Source organism: Mirounga angustirostris, unplaced genomic scaffold (assembly GCF_029215605.1).
Source record: "Mirounga angustirostris isolate CCGP_5_RB_7025 unplaced genomic scaffold, mMirAng1.0.hap1 SCAF_11, whole genome shotgun sequence".
Taxonomy (NCBI): Eukaryota; Metazoa; Chordata; class Mammalia; order Carnivora; family Phocidae; genus Mirounga; species Mirounga angustirostris.
In genome coordinates, this window is record NW_026991719.1 from 117,974,487 (window position 1) to 117,990,183 (window position 15,697).

General features: G+C 37.0%; 1 protein-coding gene across 1 annotated transcript; it reads right to left on the bottom strand.

Annotated features, from left to right (window-relative positions):
• Positions 1-1,559: 1,559 nt before the first annotated feature.
• On the bottom strand, positions 1,560-2,771 carry LOC123841117 (ribonuclease H1-like). Its single transcript, XM_045870823.3, is given in 3 exon segments — positions 1,560-2,423; positions 2,426-2,528; positions 2,530-2,771. Coding segments are annotated over 3 exon segments (858 nt in total). The 5' UTR covers positions 2,764-2,771; the 3' UTR covers positions 1,560-1,902.
• Positions 2,772-15,697: the final 12,926 nt, after the last annotated feature.

The following is a 15,697-nucleotide window of genomic DNA, read 5'->3' on the forward strand; positions in this document are numbered from 1 at the left end:
GAATTCCTAAAGTACTTTGGATATTAATCCTTTTCCAGATATATGGTTTGCAAATATTTTCTCCCATTCTGTAGGTTGCCCTTTCATTGTGATGATTGTACTTGTTGTACAGATGCATCTCATTTGTTTAGTTTTGGTTTTGGTGTCATATCCAAAAAAATCAATGCCAAGAACGTCAAAAAGATTTTTCCCTGTGTTTTCTTCTAGAAGTTTCAGTGTCAGATGTTCCATTTAAGTCTTTAATCCACTTTGAATTATTTTTTTGTGAGTGGTGTATATTATGGGGGTCCTATTTTATCATTTTATATGTGAATATCCAGTTTTGCCAGCATCATTTATTTGAAGAGATTATCCTTTCCCCATGATAATATTCTTGGCACCTTTGTCAAAATTAGTTGACTATATATATGTGGGTTACGTCATTTGAAATTAGGAAGTGTGATGCCTCCAACTCTCTTCTTTCTCAAGATTTCATCTATTTGGGGTCTTTTGAGATTCCATTGGAATTTTATAATTGTTTTTTTCTGTATCTGTTAAAAATGCCATTGAAATTTTGATAGAAATTGCATCAAATCTATAGAAGAGTTTGCATAATATGAACATTTTAACAATATTAAGTCTTCCAATTCATGAACACATGATATCTTTCCACTTATTTATGTCTTCTTCAATGTTTTCATCAATATTTTCTAGTGTTCAGTGTGCAGATCCATTACCTTTTTGGTTAAATTTGTTCCCAAGTATTTTACTTTTATAGATGCCATCGTAAAAGGGATTTTCTTGATTTCCTTTTCAGATAGATTGTTGCTGGTGTAAAGAAATGCAACTGATTTTTTGTATGTTGATTTTGTATCCTGCAACTTTACTGAATGTATTAGTTCTAAAAGGCTTTTTTAAATGGACTCTTCAGGGTTTTCTACATAAAGGATCATGTTATCTGCAAACAGAGACCATTTTACATCTTAATTTCTGATTTGGAAACCTTTTACTTTTCTTGTCTGATTGCTCTTGCTAATAATTCTAGTACTATGTTAAATAGAAATGGTAAGATTGAACGTCCTAACTTTGCACTGGACCTTCGAGGAAAAGCAGTCAATTTTCCCCACTGATTGTGATGTTACCTGTGAGCTTTTCACAAATGGTCTTTGTTGTATGTATTGAGGGTACTTCCTTCCATATCTAATCTGCTGAGTTTATATCATGACTGGAAGTTGAGTTTTGTGAAATGCATTTCCTCCATCTATTGAAATGATCATGTGTTTTTTATCTTTCATTCTGTTAATGTAGTGTATCACATTGATAACTTTACATAGGTCAAACCAACTTTGTTCCCCAGGGATAAATCCTAGTTGGTCATGGTGTATAATCTTTTTGATGTGTTCTTGAATTCAGTTTACTAGTGTTTACTTGAAGATTTTTGCATCTATACTCATCAGGAACACTGGCCTGTAGGTTTCTTTTCTTGTAGAGTCTTTTCTGGCTTTAGTATCAGGGTGATGCTGGCTTCATAAAAGGAGTTTGGGAGTGTTCCCTCTATTTCTTTTTTTTTTTTACCTTTTAAATTCTTTAATTCCAATTTCTCTTTTTACATTTCATTCTCTTGCCATCCAATAATCTCCATGCAGAACTTCCCCATCACATTTTAACAAACACACAAAAAACCTCATTGCAGGAAGTGACAAACGCCCTCAGCAGGGAGACTCTGGATGAAGCCTTCTGCTCCGAGGGGATGGCAGGCTTACTGAGGTTGGCAGGGAGGTTTTTGAGTGAGAAATCCATTTCCTGACCAACTGAAACTCCTTTTGCAGTCTTCTGTCTTCATAAAGTCCTGTCATCCTCTGTAAGACTCTTCAGATCTGGTGAGCTTCCTTCAAGTTTTTCCAAGAATTAAAATTACTTCGTTCAGTCTTCTGATTGCTTAGCTCCTTCTCTTGCTAATCTGTCAGCTTCTTCATTGCCTATAAATCCCGAATGACCAGGAACATGCATCCACTGGATGTCCATGCCCTGGATGAGCTGCTCCAGCGCCATGAAGTCCTCCTTGTTGATCACCTCTTTCCCTGTGCTCGTTTTCCACCCATTCTTCTTCCAGCCTTGAACCCAGTTAGTGATACTATTTATAGTAAACATACTGTCCGTATATAGAACCAACTTCTTGATGTTTTGAGCCTTTGCTTGCTCGATGGCTTTGCAGGCTGCATGAATTTCTGCTCTTTGGTTGGTCTGCCGCCCGGGAAGCCTAATGCCTACGTTCAAAGGATGGCCCGGCCCCCAGTAAACGCCGATCCCTGCTGGTGCCCTCCTCCGCCCATTGCTGGAGCAGCAGCCGTCAGTGTAGATGACAACAAACTCTCCCATATAAGAAAACGAGTCTTTGTTAACTGAAGGCACGGATTCTGTGTTCTGTCTCGCATGCTTCAACAGGGCTCTGTGTTTTCCTCTCCATCCGACGGTTCACAGAGTCGCTTGTTGACTTTCACCTGTGATTCTTGTTCATGCTTATTTTCTGTCCCTTCTGAGCCATCCGGCCGGGCTTGCAGGCTTTCTGACAAAGGCCTGGGCCTCCTCCTCCATGGCAAATTTCTTAAATCTGGCAGCAGGAAACCGGTCCACCTGGGCTCTACATTCGCTCCAGGTCTGGAAGACCCCGGCCTTGCGGCCCCTCCTCATGGCATAAAACATGCTGAGGCCGCTGCTGCCGTGGGTGCTGCAGTGCACGGCGGCCAAAGCAACTCTGCGCGCCATGGCCAGAAGCCTGGTCATCGCTCACAGCTGGCCATCGCCCAGCACCTTAATTCCCCGGCTCCCGCCACCAAAACCACAACACACCCCCCCCTCTATTTCTATATTTGGGGAAAGTTTGAGTAGGGTTGGTATTAATTATTCTTTAACTTTTTGGTAGAATTCAACTGTGGAGCCATTCGGTCCTGAGCTTTTCTTTGTTGGAAGGTTTTTTTTATTATTACTTCATAAATTAATTTATTACTAGTCTGTTTAGGCTTTGTGTTTCTTTTTGATTCACTCTTGGTAAATTGTATGCTTCTAGGAATTTATCCAATTCTCCTAGTTACCCAATTTGTTTGCACTGAGTTGTTCATAATAGTCTCTTATAATCCTTTTTTTATTTCTAGGCACCCACTGTAATGTCTCCTTTCATTTCTAATTTTATTTACTTGGCACATCTCTCTTTTTTTCTTAGTTTTGTTAAGAGTTTGTTGATTTTGGGGCGCCTGGGTGGCTCAGTTGGTTAAGCGACTGCCTTCGGCTCAGGTCATGATCCTGGGGTCCCGGGATCGAGTCCCGCATCGGGCTCCCTGCTCGGCGGGGAGTCTGCTTCTCCCTCTGACCCTACCCCCTCTCATGTGCTCTCTCTCATTCTCTCTCTCTGAAATAAATAAATAAATAAAATCTTTTAAAAAAAAAAAAAAAAAAAAAAAAAAAGAGTTTGTTGATTTTGTTTTTATTTTTTATTTTTTTTTAAAGGGCTCTAAGTTTTGTTGATTTTTTTCTATTGTTCTTTATTCTAAATTTGATTAATTTCTACTCTGATCTTTATAATTTACTTCACTCTTGTAACTTTTGGTATAGTTTGTTCTTCTTTTCTATTTCCTTGAGGTGTGAAATTAGCTTGTTCATTTGAGATTCTCTTTTTTAATGTGAGTAGGTATGGCTATAAACTTCTCTCTTAGTACTGCTTTTATTCCATCCCATATGTTTTGGTAAATTGTGTTTCTGTTTGTCATTTAAGCAGAGAATAGAACATTAGTTATTAGAGACAGGGAGGTGGGGCAATGGGGGAGAAGTTGGTTAAAAGGTACAAAGTTGCAGTTCGGTGGAATGAACAAGTCTAGGTTTCTAATATGCAGCATTAATAATAATACTGTATCAAATACTAGAAATTTGCTAAGAGAGTAGACTGCAAGTATTTTCACCACACACAAAGATGGTGACTATGTAAGGAGATATGTTAATTGGCAGTGACTGTAGTAATCATTTTACTGTGCATATATATATCAAATCATCATGTTATAAGCCTTAAATATATACAATTTTTATTTTAAAAAAATCATAATCATGTCCTTGGATATAACACACTTAATTTTCCTAACATTATAGCATTTGTCCATTTTTTTTTTTAAAGCTATTTATAAGACTGTTGGGTGAACATCTACAGTTTTCCTGTTTGTGTGTTGTTGTTACAATTTTCAGTTAAACAACTGAAATTATTCAAAAATTTTTAAAAAAATCAGTTGACAGCTATTAGCATCTACACCTCATTTCTAAACTCCTTTGTCTGGGCATGCTGCCCCATTAGGCAATGGCTCACCAACAAGTTGTCAAAATGCCTTACACTAGCCCTTGACTATAATAAGAATATATGCCTTATGCTAGCCCATGACTATAATAAGAATATAGCTATATATAGGATTTTTTCACTTAATCCCATTTAATCTTTAATATGTCCTTGCAATAAAAGAACCAATCCTTCTGTTACACTAATGAAAACAATTTAGGTTCAAAGAGATTAAGTGACTATGTTGAATATCACTCAGGAAATGGAGAAACAGGATTTCAATTCTTATCTTCTAGATTCCTTGTGCTTTCACAGTAACATATTGCATGATGTGCTTGTAACCACTACTGTTATCACCAAAGCAGAGGATACAACCTGTGAGGGATTCACTTTGTGACTTGGTGCTGGAGCAAGAGCAAATAGTCAACAGTCAACAAACTAGATTCAGAAAACTTCTGCTCTCCAAAAACTTAAAATAGAATCCAAAGATTGAGTATCCTATATCAGATTCTAGAAAGGTATAGCCCTACAGGTCCTTTCAAATTCACCTAATCCAGTGTGTTCAAAGAAAAAGGGAAACTGAGGCACAGGGAAGAAGCCTTGCTGCTTATGTCATATAGGTAATGGCTAAGAGATGAGGCCAGAATGTATGTCTTCTGAATCACTACAAGGTTTTTAGTTTCATTTTCCCCTAAATACTTGATGCTATAATAGCAATTTTAAAAGAGAATAACTAAATGGAATAATTTCAAATGACTCCGCAAAGGGACATTTATCATGAGAGAAAAGGGGCTTTAAAGTAGTTTCTCCCCCAAGAGAGTTCCTTTCTGAGAAAAAGCCATCCAAAATATTCTCCAAAACCCTAAGTTCAAAAAAGAGAAGCAACATTATTGCTCATCTCATATATAATTAATATCTATAAGACTTAGCACATTTATGGTCATGGTATCTTTGCTCTTATGAGATACTGTAGATCATATATATGATGTAGTCAATGTCAAATTATTGGTTAAGAGTACAACCTCCAATAACAGCATTGTTCCTTTGGGAAAATATAATTCACTTTAAAAAGATCTGCTTCGCCTTACAGTTTACAGGAATGCATTGTGGCAAAAAGTAGAGATTACATGTCTATTCAGTAAGTGCCTAATTTAGCATGACAATATATAAGTTACATGCTCATTTACAGTTGTGTATTTGGGGACAAGGTGCTTTTATTCTTTGATCTTCAATTTCACACCTTTCAAAAATTGTAGTGTAGATTACATGTAAAGTCCTTAGTGTGGTACCTGAAATATAACAGAGGTTTGGTAATTTCTACACATAATTATTATTCTAATGTTTATGTTACGTCGATGTGTGGCCATTCCCACATTCTTTGACCATTATATGTACTACAAACAAAACAGATACAATACAAAGTATATCTTCTCATTTTCCCCTAAAAAACGGTTTTCCTTATATTTGTTTTCTCATTTTTCACAGGCATAACCTCTTTCTTCTGCTGAAAGAATCCTCAGTTATGTATAATACAAAGGTACTGCAAGCCCCATATTGAGTCTTCACCACATTATTGCTGATTTGGCTACTGCTTCTGCTGTTTTCCCAATTTATCAGCAAGAACAGCCAACCATGGTCCTCCTCACACCCAGATAATCAGATATAACCATACAGAAATCAAACTCGGAAACAGGTTACATGTAAAAATAGGCACTTGCATTATCACACGTGATCCCAATGGTCGTCCTATGAGCTAGATATGTTGATATCCCCATTTTACAAATGAAGAAACAGAGAGATTAAGTAATTTACCCAAAGTCACAGAAAAATTAAGTGATGAGTACCATATTTCAGAGCTAGAAATATGAATCACTCTACCATACTGCTTGTTTATTTTGGCATTTCTGTTTATTAACCTAATAACTATGAGTTACTGATAGCTCTGAACACTGGGTATAGTTGTCACCACCTGTAGCAGCATGGATTCCAAAGCAGGGTCTTGTGTGTGCATGGATATACCAACTATTTTTCTTTGTTGTTATCCTTTCCCTTTTCCTTACTATTTCAAAAAGGGTTAGCTGTTGGTGGCAACCTTCCCAATTTAGTTCATGGAGATAGATTATGATAGAATGACAGGAGGAATGGAAATCACCTGGAGATCAGAAAGCTGTAGGGCAAACATAAGATGTGATAGGTATTTGGATCACCCTCTTGGAAAGACAATGAATTAGGCTTCACTTTCCCATTTGTTTGCTTCTCAGGGGTTAGTTTTATTATCTTGGTCTCTATCACTTGTGTTCTTGCAATTTGGGAACTGAAATATGTAAGAAATTAATATGACAGCCAAAGAGGTAGACTGTTCTATAATTTTGAGAATATTTTTAGTTTCCCAGAACTTTTGATAGACTTCCTGTATTTGAGAAAAATCACCATCAATGGGTCTCTTCGGAAAGGAGATCCAAAGTTTCAGAGGTTACATCCGGCGCCCAGTGCTAAGAGAATTAGGGGTGCAATGTGCAATGCTTGTGATAATCAAGGAGCAACGGTGATGTTTCCACCAGAGCAAATGTGTGCTGTGATTTTCAGTATTGTCTTGTTTGTACAGCACCACAGCTTTATTCTACATATTTGGGGAAACTTTAAGCTAATATACTTTAATACATTTATTTTTGAAATTGTTTGAACTAGCTAGTTTTGCGGGTTTTTTGCAAGTAAAAGCCCTGACTGATAAAGGGTTGTTAATGTGAATTAAATGAGTCCATCTATATAAAGCATTTAAGATAGTCCCTGGGAGGGCGCCTGGGTGGGTCCATCCATTAAGCATCTGCCTTTGGCTCAGGTCATGATCCCAGGGTCCTGTGGTTGGGCTCCCTACTAAATGGGGAGTCTGCTTCCCCCTCTCCCTCTGTGTGCTTGCTCTCTCTCGCTCGCTCTCTAAAATAAATAAATAAATAAATAAGATAGTCCCTGGTATACAGTAACTGCACAATATATAAGAATGTGTTATTAATTAGTTATACAGTGATCCAAAAGAATACAAAAGAAAACAAGAGTTACCTCTAGATAGTGGGATTACTTCAGATTATTATTTTTCCTGATATGTATTTATGTATATACATTATATATATATATAATGGGTATACATATTTATCATACATATATTTATATTAAACTATAAACATATTATATTTATCCCAAGATAACTTATGAAATTAAAGCCACAAAGGTAAATATAATATCAAAAAAGAATATCACAAACACTAGTGAAGACCGAGTGTTTTATACCATTTCAAAATTCAGAGAGTCCCTATGATTACCACCAAGGTTAAAAGAAGTGTGTTTTTTGATGTTCTATGTGCAAAGCAGTAAAATAAAAACAGTAAGAAATTTGTTCCAAAAATGCTTTGGAATAAACACTTAATATTATGAAGAATTAATGTTTTGAGGCTTCCTAGGGTTAATAGAAAGTTAATGTTCAGTATCACAGGCTTTATAGTAAGGTTAATAGAGACTACACATAAAATTCCCGACATCTGAAACTTAACATGACTGCTACCAATTTCTAATTTCCATCCTCACCCTCCCCCAACATGCCACAAAATTGCTACTCTTGAAATTTTACATATCTCAGTAAGTGGCAAGGACAGTTTTCATTTCCCTGAGGCAAAAACCTCCAAGTGATCTGATAGACTGTTTTCATTACCTCTGCAGCTATCATCATGGTCCAAGTCACCATGATCTCTTGCTACAGCCTCTTCGCTTGTCTCCCTACATTAAACCTTGCCTCCCTTTAGTCTCTCTTGAATGAAGCGCCCACAATCATTACATTAAAAAGTAAGATCCTATCACTCCTTTGCTCCAAACCCTCCGATGGTTTCCCATGTCATTCAGTAGAAGATGAAGTCCTTCCAATGGCCTATGTGATTGGTTTCTTGCTACCTCTCCAACTGTCCATCCTATCTTCTCCCCCTTGCTCACTGAGCTCTACTCAGACTGGCCTCTTTCTTACTTTCAATATTCCAAGCACACTCAACTTGAAGCCTTAGCTCTTGCTATTCCCTCCACTTGGAATATTCTAACCTCAGATATTTGCATATGTCAACCCCTCACTTCCCTCAAGTGTCTGCTCAAATATCATATCAAAGAAGCCTTCTCTGCCCATCCTACTTGAACTAGGATTACCCTCATACCACAGATTCCCTATCTCCTTTGCTTTATTTGTGTGCATAACATTTATCTTCACATGATATTTTAAATATTTTATTTTCCCATTTGGTCTGCCTCCCCTACTAGTAAATAATCTCCATTAGGACAGGGATATTTTTTCCATTTTGTTCCCCTCCTATATGCTTTCCAACCATAAATATACATGATCAAAAATATTTGTTGAATGAATGAAAGCATCTCATGAAAAATCTCCTCCTTCAACCTAAAGATAGCAAATGATTAAGTATCAATTGGCTGAGTAAGTTTTAAGCAGAACTTTATAAGAATTAAATTGATTTAAAAAACAAGTCAATAGCTTTAAATAATTTATGAACAGTAAAGACTTGTCTTGGTGATGGATTATAAATTATTAACCCAATCTCTTCTTGGCAGGATTTAGCGATCAGCTGAGACTAACTTTTAGGCATGAAGTTCTCTGAATCCACAGTAATATCTCTTCAGACTAGCATAAAAGGTTGAAAGAGGGAGCACTGCTTAAATTTCTATTACTTCATGGACTTCTCTGTAGTTTTCCCCTCTCCCTCCCTCCCTCCTTCCCTCCCTCCCTCCCTCTCTCTCAACATCCCTCCCTTCCTTCCATTCTTCTTCATGTTATTCATAGGCATTGTGATTAATGATAAATAAAACCAAAAAAGGCTTCTTTCTCTGCTTTTGCTAAACAGTAGTATCATGGACTTCTATATTCACTCCCATAATAAAATAGTTATGCACATCCCTGTAACCAGAAAACAGTGGGGATCTTCACTGAACAAATGTTGATATTTAGAGAGACTGTTTGGAGATGGCTGGATATGGCTGAAATGGGAGATGTGTAGAGGATGTTAGAAAAGCTCCTTTGGGTAAAATATATCAGGCCTAAGCCATTTTGGCGAAAATAACAGGGTGTAAGTACCATGTTACATGAACAAATTTCCTGTTTAAAATGAAAATTGAAAATTTCCTAAACCACTATTTTTACTAGGATTTCTCTATTTAGTGATTAAAATATATATATATTTATACATAGAATATATTATATTATATATATATATAAATCTTTGTCCCCAAGGAGTTCACAATCCAGTTTCAAAGCATTTTTAATAAAATTAATTCTTTTCCGGGGCATCTGGGTGGCTCAGTCGGTTAAGTGGCTGCCTTTGGCTAAGGTCACGATCCCGGGGTCCTGGGATTGAGTTCCACATACAGGGAGCCTGCTTCTCCCTGTTGCTCCCCCTGCTCGTGTTCAATCTCTTTCTCTCTGTGTCAAATAAATAAAATCTTTAAAAATTTAATTCTTCCCCAGTTAATATACTCAAATTCAGTGGTTATAAAACTCCTTTGACCATGACCCACCTCGGTGGGACCAAATATCTTTATACATAATAGGGAAATATAATGAAATTACTGGATAATGTTTTCAGAGAGCACTGCTATGAAATATAAAATTATGGGCATATGCTCATAGTCTTCTCTCATAAAATAAATAATATTCAATGCACACATGTTCTTCCCTAGTTATCTTTCCACTAAAAGATAATTAACGTGTGATGTAGGTGGGTCAAAGAATGCCCACTGCTTTGCACAGTGCCTGACCCACTGCAAGTGCTAAATAAAAGTTAACTGAATGAATGGGCATATGATTAATATTTGAACTATTGCATATGCATGTATTATAAAAGAAAACAATTGCTTAAAATGTGCAAATGTGCATAATTACAGAGTGTTAAAAATATTCTTGAATACTGTCCATCAATGGATAAATGGATAAAGAAATACACATATATACAAACACACACATACACAAAATGAAATACTATTCAGCCATAAAAATGAGGAAATCCTACCATTTATGACAACATGGATAGAACTTGAAGGCATTACGCTAAGTAAAGTAAGTCAGACAAAGACAAATACTATATGATCTCACTTATAAATGGAATCTTAAAAAACACAGAAAAAGAAATCAGACTCGTAGCTAACACAGGCAGAGGAATTGGAGGAAGGTGGTCAAAAGATACAAACTTCCAGTTAAAAGATAAATAAATCCTAGGAAAGTAATGTACAACATGATGACTGTAGCTAACATTGCTATATGAAATTGTTAAAAGAATAAATCCTAGGAATTCTCATTACTCAGAGAAATTTTTCTTCCTTTTCTTTTCTTTTTCATTGTGTCTATATGAGAAGATGGATGTTAGCTTAACCTACTGTTAATCATTTCATAATATGTGTAAATCAAACCATCATGCTGTATGCCTTAAACTGATACAGTGATGCATGTCATGTGTTTCTCAGTAAAACTGGAAAAATATTCTTGAATCACCTTGAGCCACATCATTATTAATTCACATTTGCATGTGTTGTTCCTTTCCATTACTCATTTGATACTAACAAAAGCTTTGGAGATAAGCAGGATAGGAGTTATACACACCAACATTTATAGATGAAGAGATGAAAAGTTAAAAAGGCAACATGACTTGTCCAAGGATATTGAGGGTTCTAAATCTGACTTCAACTACAGGTTTTCTGTCTCCTTGTATAAGGCACACTTAGCTACAGCACAGTAATTTTAGAAATTTTGTGACAATAAACCATCTATGTTTTGTTTTTTCATTACTAAAATTACTAGTTTTCCTCTTTAAGTAATATTATGGCAGAAAATAATGAAAGAAGTAAATACTATTAAATCTCATAGCAAGCTAGTGGCCGTAAGCACAACAAATCACTGTCTGTATTACATGGAGTGGCATCTAGTAATTAACTCCAAAGTCTCTTATTTGTAATTTTCAACCACACATCTACCCTTCACTGTATCTTTTAATACAGAGATGGTAAATTTTGCTTTGTTAAAAAAATACTTTCTGAAATGTCTTCAAAAGTCTAAGCTAGAAAATCAAAAGTGGACTCAAAACTGTCTAGAGAGAATTCATCAAAATTCTCACAGAAGTTTTTGGGTTCAGTAGTTTGATTAAGTTGAAATTGACCTTATTTTCTTAAAAAATATTCATACATATGTAAACATAACAATGAAGTTCCCAAGGCACCCAGGAAAATTTTATGTCTGCATTTCCTAAGCACAGTAAAAGAATGAAACACATTTCCTAAAAAGCCACAAGATATTTTAAGATTTTTATAATTCTTCTGCACATACCACTTTATTTTTAAAAAATATTTATTTATTTATTTGAGAAAGAGAGCTCGCAGGCGCACATGAGTTGGGGGAGGGACAGAGGGAGAGAATCTTCAAGCAGACTCCCCACCAAGTGCGGAGCTGGAGCTCAATCCCACCACCCATGAGATCAGGACCTGAACCCAAACAAAGAGCCAGATGCTAAACCATTAACTGAGCCACCCAGGCGCCCCCTTTACATACCATGTTATTTAAATAATTTTGACAGCTAAGTAAACTATTAATGTTTCCAAATAAACAAATTACACTGTCCCAATGGCAAACAGCTAGAACATGATAGGGTTTCAGATTAAATTTTACTCTGGGCCGAATAATTTGATATAGAGTCTACCTCTGTCCTGGAAACCAGGAAGTCTTGGATCAGTGTTCTGTTTTCCATTTTTTTCTCAGCATATTATATTGCTGTGGAATTCTGGATTTGTCATAACCTTTTAGTCTTTCTTATCTATAAAATGGGGCTAATCACCAGGAATGGGTTCAGGTTTTGTGGGACCCAAAATTTACATATCTGGAGAGGCTCTCTTTAAGAAAAAGAATACAGCAGTATGTTCTATCTAGGGCTTTGGCAGTGATCTGTGACACTGAATGGCACTAGAATTGCATCATAGTACATCCAATTCTGCTAATACCAATCCCATCTGATAGTAAGGTCAGGTGTCATATATGCAGAAGGCCCATTCACAAACAACATACCTTTACTCTTTTAGCCTCCCTCTACCTCTGGAAGAGTCGACAGTTACAGCACATCCCCTGCACTGCAATGCATTGTTTCTCTATACCAGCAACTTAGCAGGCCCTTAAAAAATATACTGGTTTCTTCCTATAAGTACGAGATGACAAAAACACCTTCTCACTCCCCCACTTTGCATCATTCACTTCAGAAAGTAGAGAAACAGGTTACTGATTATGACAGATGATGCATTTAATTAGCTATGGGGGTCCCATTCAAAAGCCATTTATTGAGAGTTGAAAATGCGCAAATATGTACATATGTACACAAGTGAGTAAGATAGAATTATCTTAAAAAATGGCTGCTCATACAGAGGGTGGTACTGGTATTGGAGAAAGAATTATATCTACAAGTTAGGACGTGCTACATTCTATAGTAAAGGGGAAAAATACAATATGAGAATTCTTAGAAAGTACACAAGTGGAAACAATTCAGAGCTTTAAATGGAAAGAAAAAAGCAACCCAGTTTCTTCAAGATGCATAGGGAAGTTCTTTTGGACAGATGTACAAGGAAAAGGGGGGATGAGCTAGACTGAGATTTTATCTGAGAACTAGGTACTTCTGGCCTGTATGATCCAGGTTTGTGTATCTTTGCAAACTTGGCCTAACTACATTATGTTCTATCAGATGAATCTGCAATATCCCAAGGGCCACTGATGAAATCCCATCACATCTTTAACCTTAAGCTGTTTTCAAACTCAGAAAGTCAAAATGTTTCAGAGCTCCACCAGAATGTGTTTAGATTAATAATTTTCTTTATTAACTGCAAATGTTAAAACACTGAAATAAAACATTTAACATAAATTCGCATAACTGTGGCAGTTCCATACACTAATTCAACTTGCTGCTGTCAAACACTCTTGTTAGAGCTAAAAATAGAGTGTTCTTCAGAATGATTCATTAGGTTATTTCCTAATCAATGGTAAATAATCCTGACAAAAGTGTATTGACTTCAAAAGTTTAATAACTTCTAAAAGAACAGTTTCATTGTTTGCAAAGAAACAGTGTATTTGATCTTGATTTAATTTATTTAGGGTTGCAAGAGTTTCTTACTAATACCAGGATATGTTGTATGTTAACAGAAATGAAACTGATCCATCCATTTTGACCCCAAAAAGTAAATATTCACCACAGTTTCAGTGTATCCCCCACTGAACAGATTCCCTCTATTGCTTTTTTTTTTTAAAGATTTTATTTATTTATTTGAGAGAGAATGAGAGAGAGAGCACATGAGAGGGGGGAGGGTCAGAGGGAGAAGCAGACTCCCTGCTGAGCAGGGAGCCCGATGTGGGACTCGATCCAAGGACTCCAGGATCATGACCTGAGCCGAAGGCAGTCGCTTAACCAACTGAGCCACCCAGGCGCCCTCCCTCTATTGCTTTGATTTCTGTCAATGGATTTGATTTAAGAAAATTAATTTTACAACTGAGGTCGAAGAGGTTGCTGCCTGTGTTTTCCTTTAGGATTCTGATGGACTCCTGTCTCATATTTAGGTCTTTCAACCATTTTGAGTCTATTTTTGTGTGTGGTGTAAGGAAATGGTCCACCAACAGTGTAGGAGGGTTCCCCTTTCTCCACATCCCTGCCAACATCTGTCCTTTCCTGACTTGTTAATTTTAGCCATTCTGACTGGTGTGAGGTGGTATCTCATTGAGGTTTTGATTTGGATTTCCCTGATGCCAAGCGATGTTGAGCACTTTGTCATGTGTCTGTTGGCCATTTGGATGTCTTCTTTGGAAAAATGTTCATGTCTTCTGCCCATTTCTTGATTGGATCCTTTGTTCTTTGGGTGTTGAGTTTGATAAGTTCTTTACAGACTTTGGATACTAGCCCTTTATCTGATATGTCATTTGAAAATATCTTCTCCCATTCTGTCAGTTGTCTTTCGGTTTTGTTGACTGTTTCTTTTGCTGTGCAAAAGCTTTTTATAGCAGCAATGTCCACAATAGCCAAAGTGTGGAAAGAGCCAAGATGTCCATTGACAGATGAATAGATAAAGAAGATGTGGTACACACACACACACACAAAATGGAATATTATGCAGCCATCAAAGGAATGAAATCTTGCCATTTGCAATGACATGGATGGAACTGGAGGGTATTATGCTGAGTGAAATAAGTCAATCAGAGAAAAACATGTATCATATGACCTCACTGATATGAGGAATTCTTAATCTCAGGAAGCAAACTGAGGGTGGCTGGAGTGTTGGCAGGTGGGAGGGATGGGGTGGCTGGGTGATAGACATTGGGGAGGGTATGTACTATGGTGAGTGCTGTGAATTGTGTAAGACCGATGAATCACAGACCTGTACCTCTGAAGCAAATAATACATTATATGTTAAAAAAAAAAAAAGATAGCAAGAGGGGAAGAATGAAGGGGGGGAAATCAGAGGGGGAGAAGAACCATGAGAGAATATGGACTCTGAGAAACAAACTGAGGGTTATAGAGGGGAGGGGGGTGGGAGGATGGGTTAGCCTGGTGATGGGTATTAAAGAGGGCACATTCTGCATGGAGCACTGGGTGTTATACACAAACAATGGATCATGGAACACTACATCAAAAACTAATGATGTAATGTATGGTTATTAACATAACATAATAATAAAAGAAAAGAAGAAAACTAATTTTAGTAGAAATCTTCACTAGTCAAAACTAAACACAGGCTCTGATAAGAAAGAAAACAAATACCCAGTTGACCTCACTTTATCTACAAGTCAGACTCCTCAATTTGGAGTTGGATCACATGCATCTCCTTTCAATCAGTGTCCCTCACAGTGGTGCTCCAGAATTTCCATACAGGGAATGCTCAAGGCTCAAAATCTGATTGCAAGTCAGGCAAGATAATGTGTAGCCCTCTAGAAGTTTTCTGACTTTTTTTTGCTATGTTTGTATATTTGTTGGGGTGGGAAACACAGGTAAGCCTCCCATGTCACCCCTTGGCAGTGACTCTGTCTTTTGGTTTTCCCCAGGAAGCCCACTCCTGCCAAAAGCTGGCAGAAAATGGTCATGATTAAGAAGGACTGTCTGCAAATGCTATCATTTCTTTCCCCCATCCAAAATACAGGTGGGCTTCAGTGGCTTAGGTTCTGACAGTATTTTAATGTTACTCTTTCATCTTCCGTCCACTGTTCAATGAGCCAAGTCATATCAAGTGCACCTTTGAATTTCTTCAGAAATACTGTTGGAAGCATCATTCATCCATTTTGCTGTCCGCTTCCCTTATGTAACATTCATCACCTCACCCACGACAGGTATTCTAAAAGGACTTTCACAGACA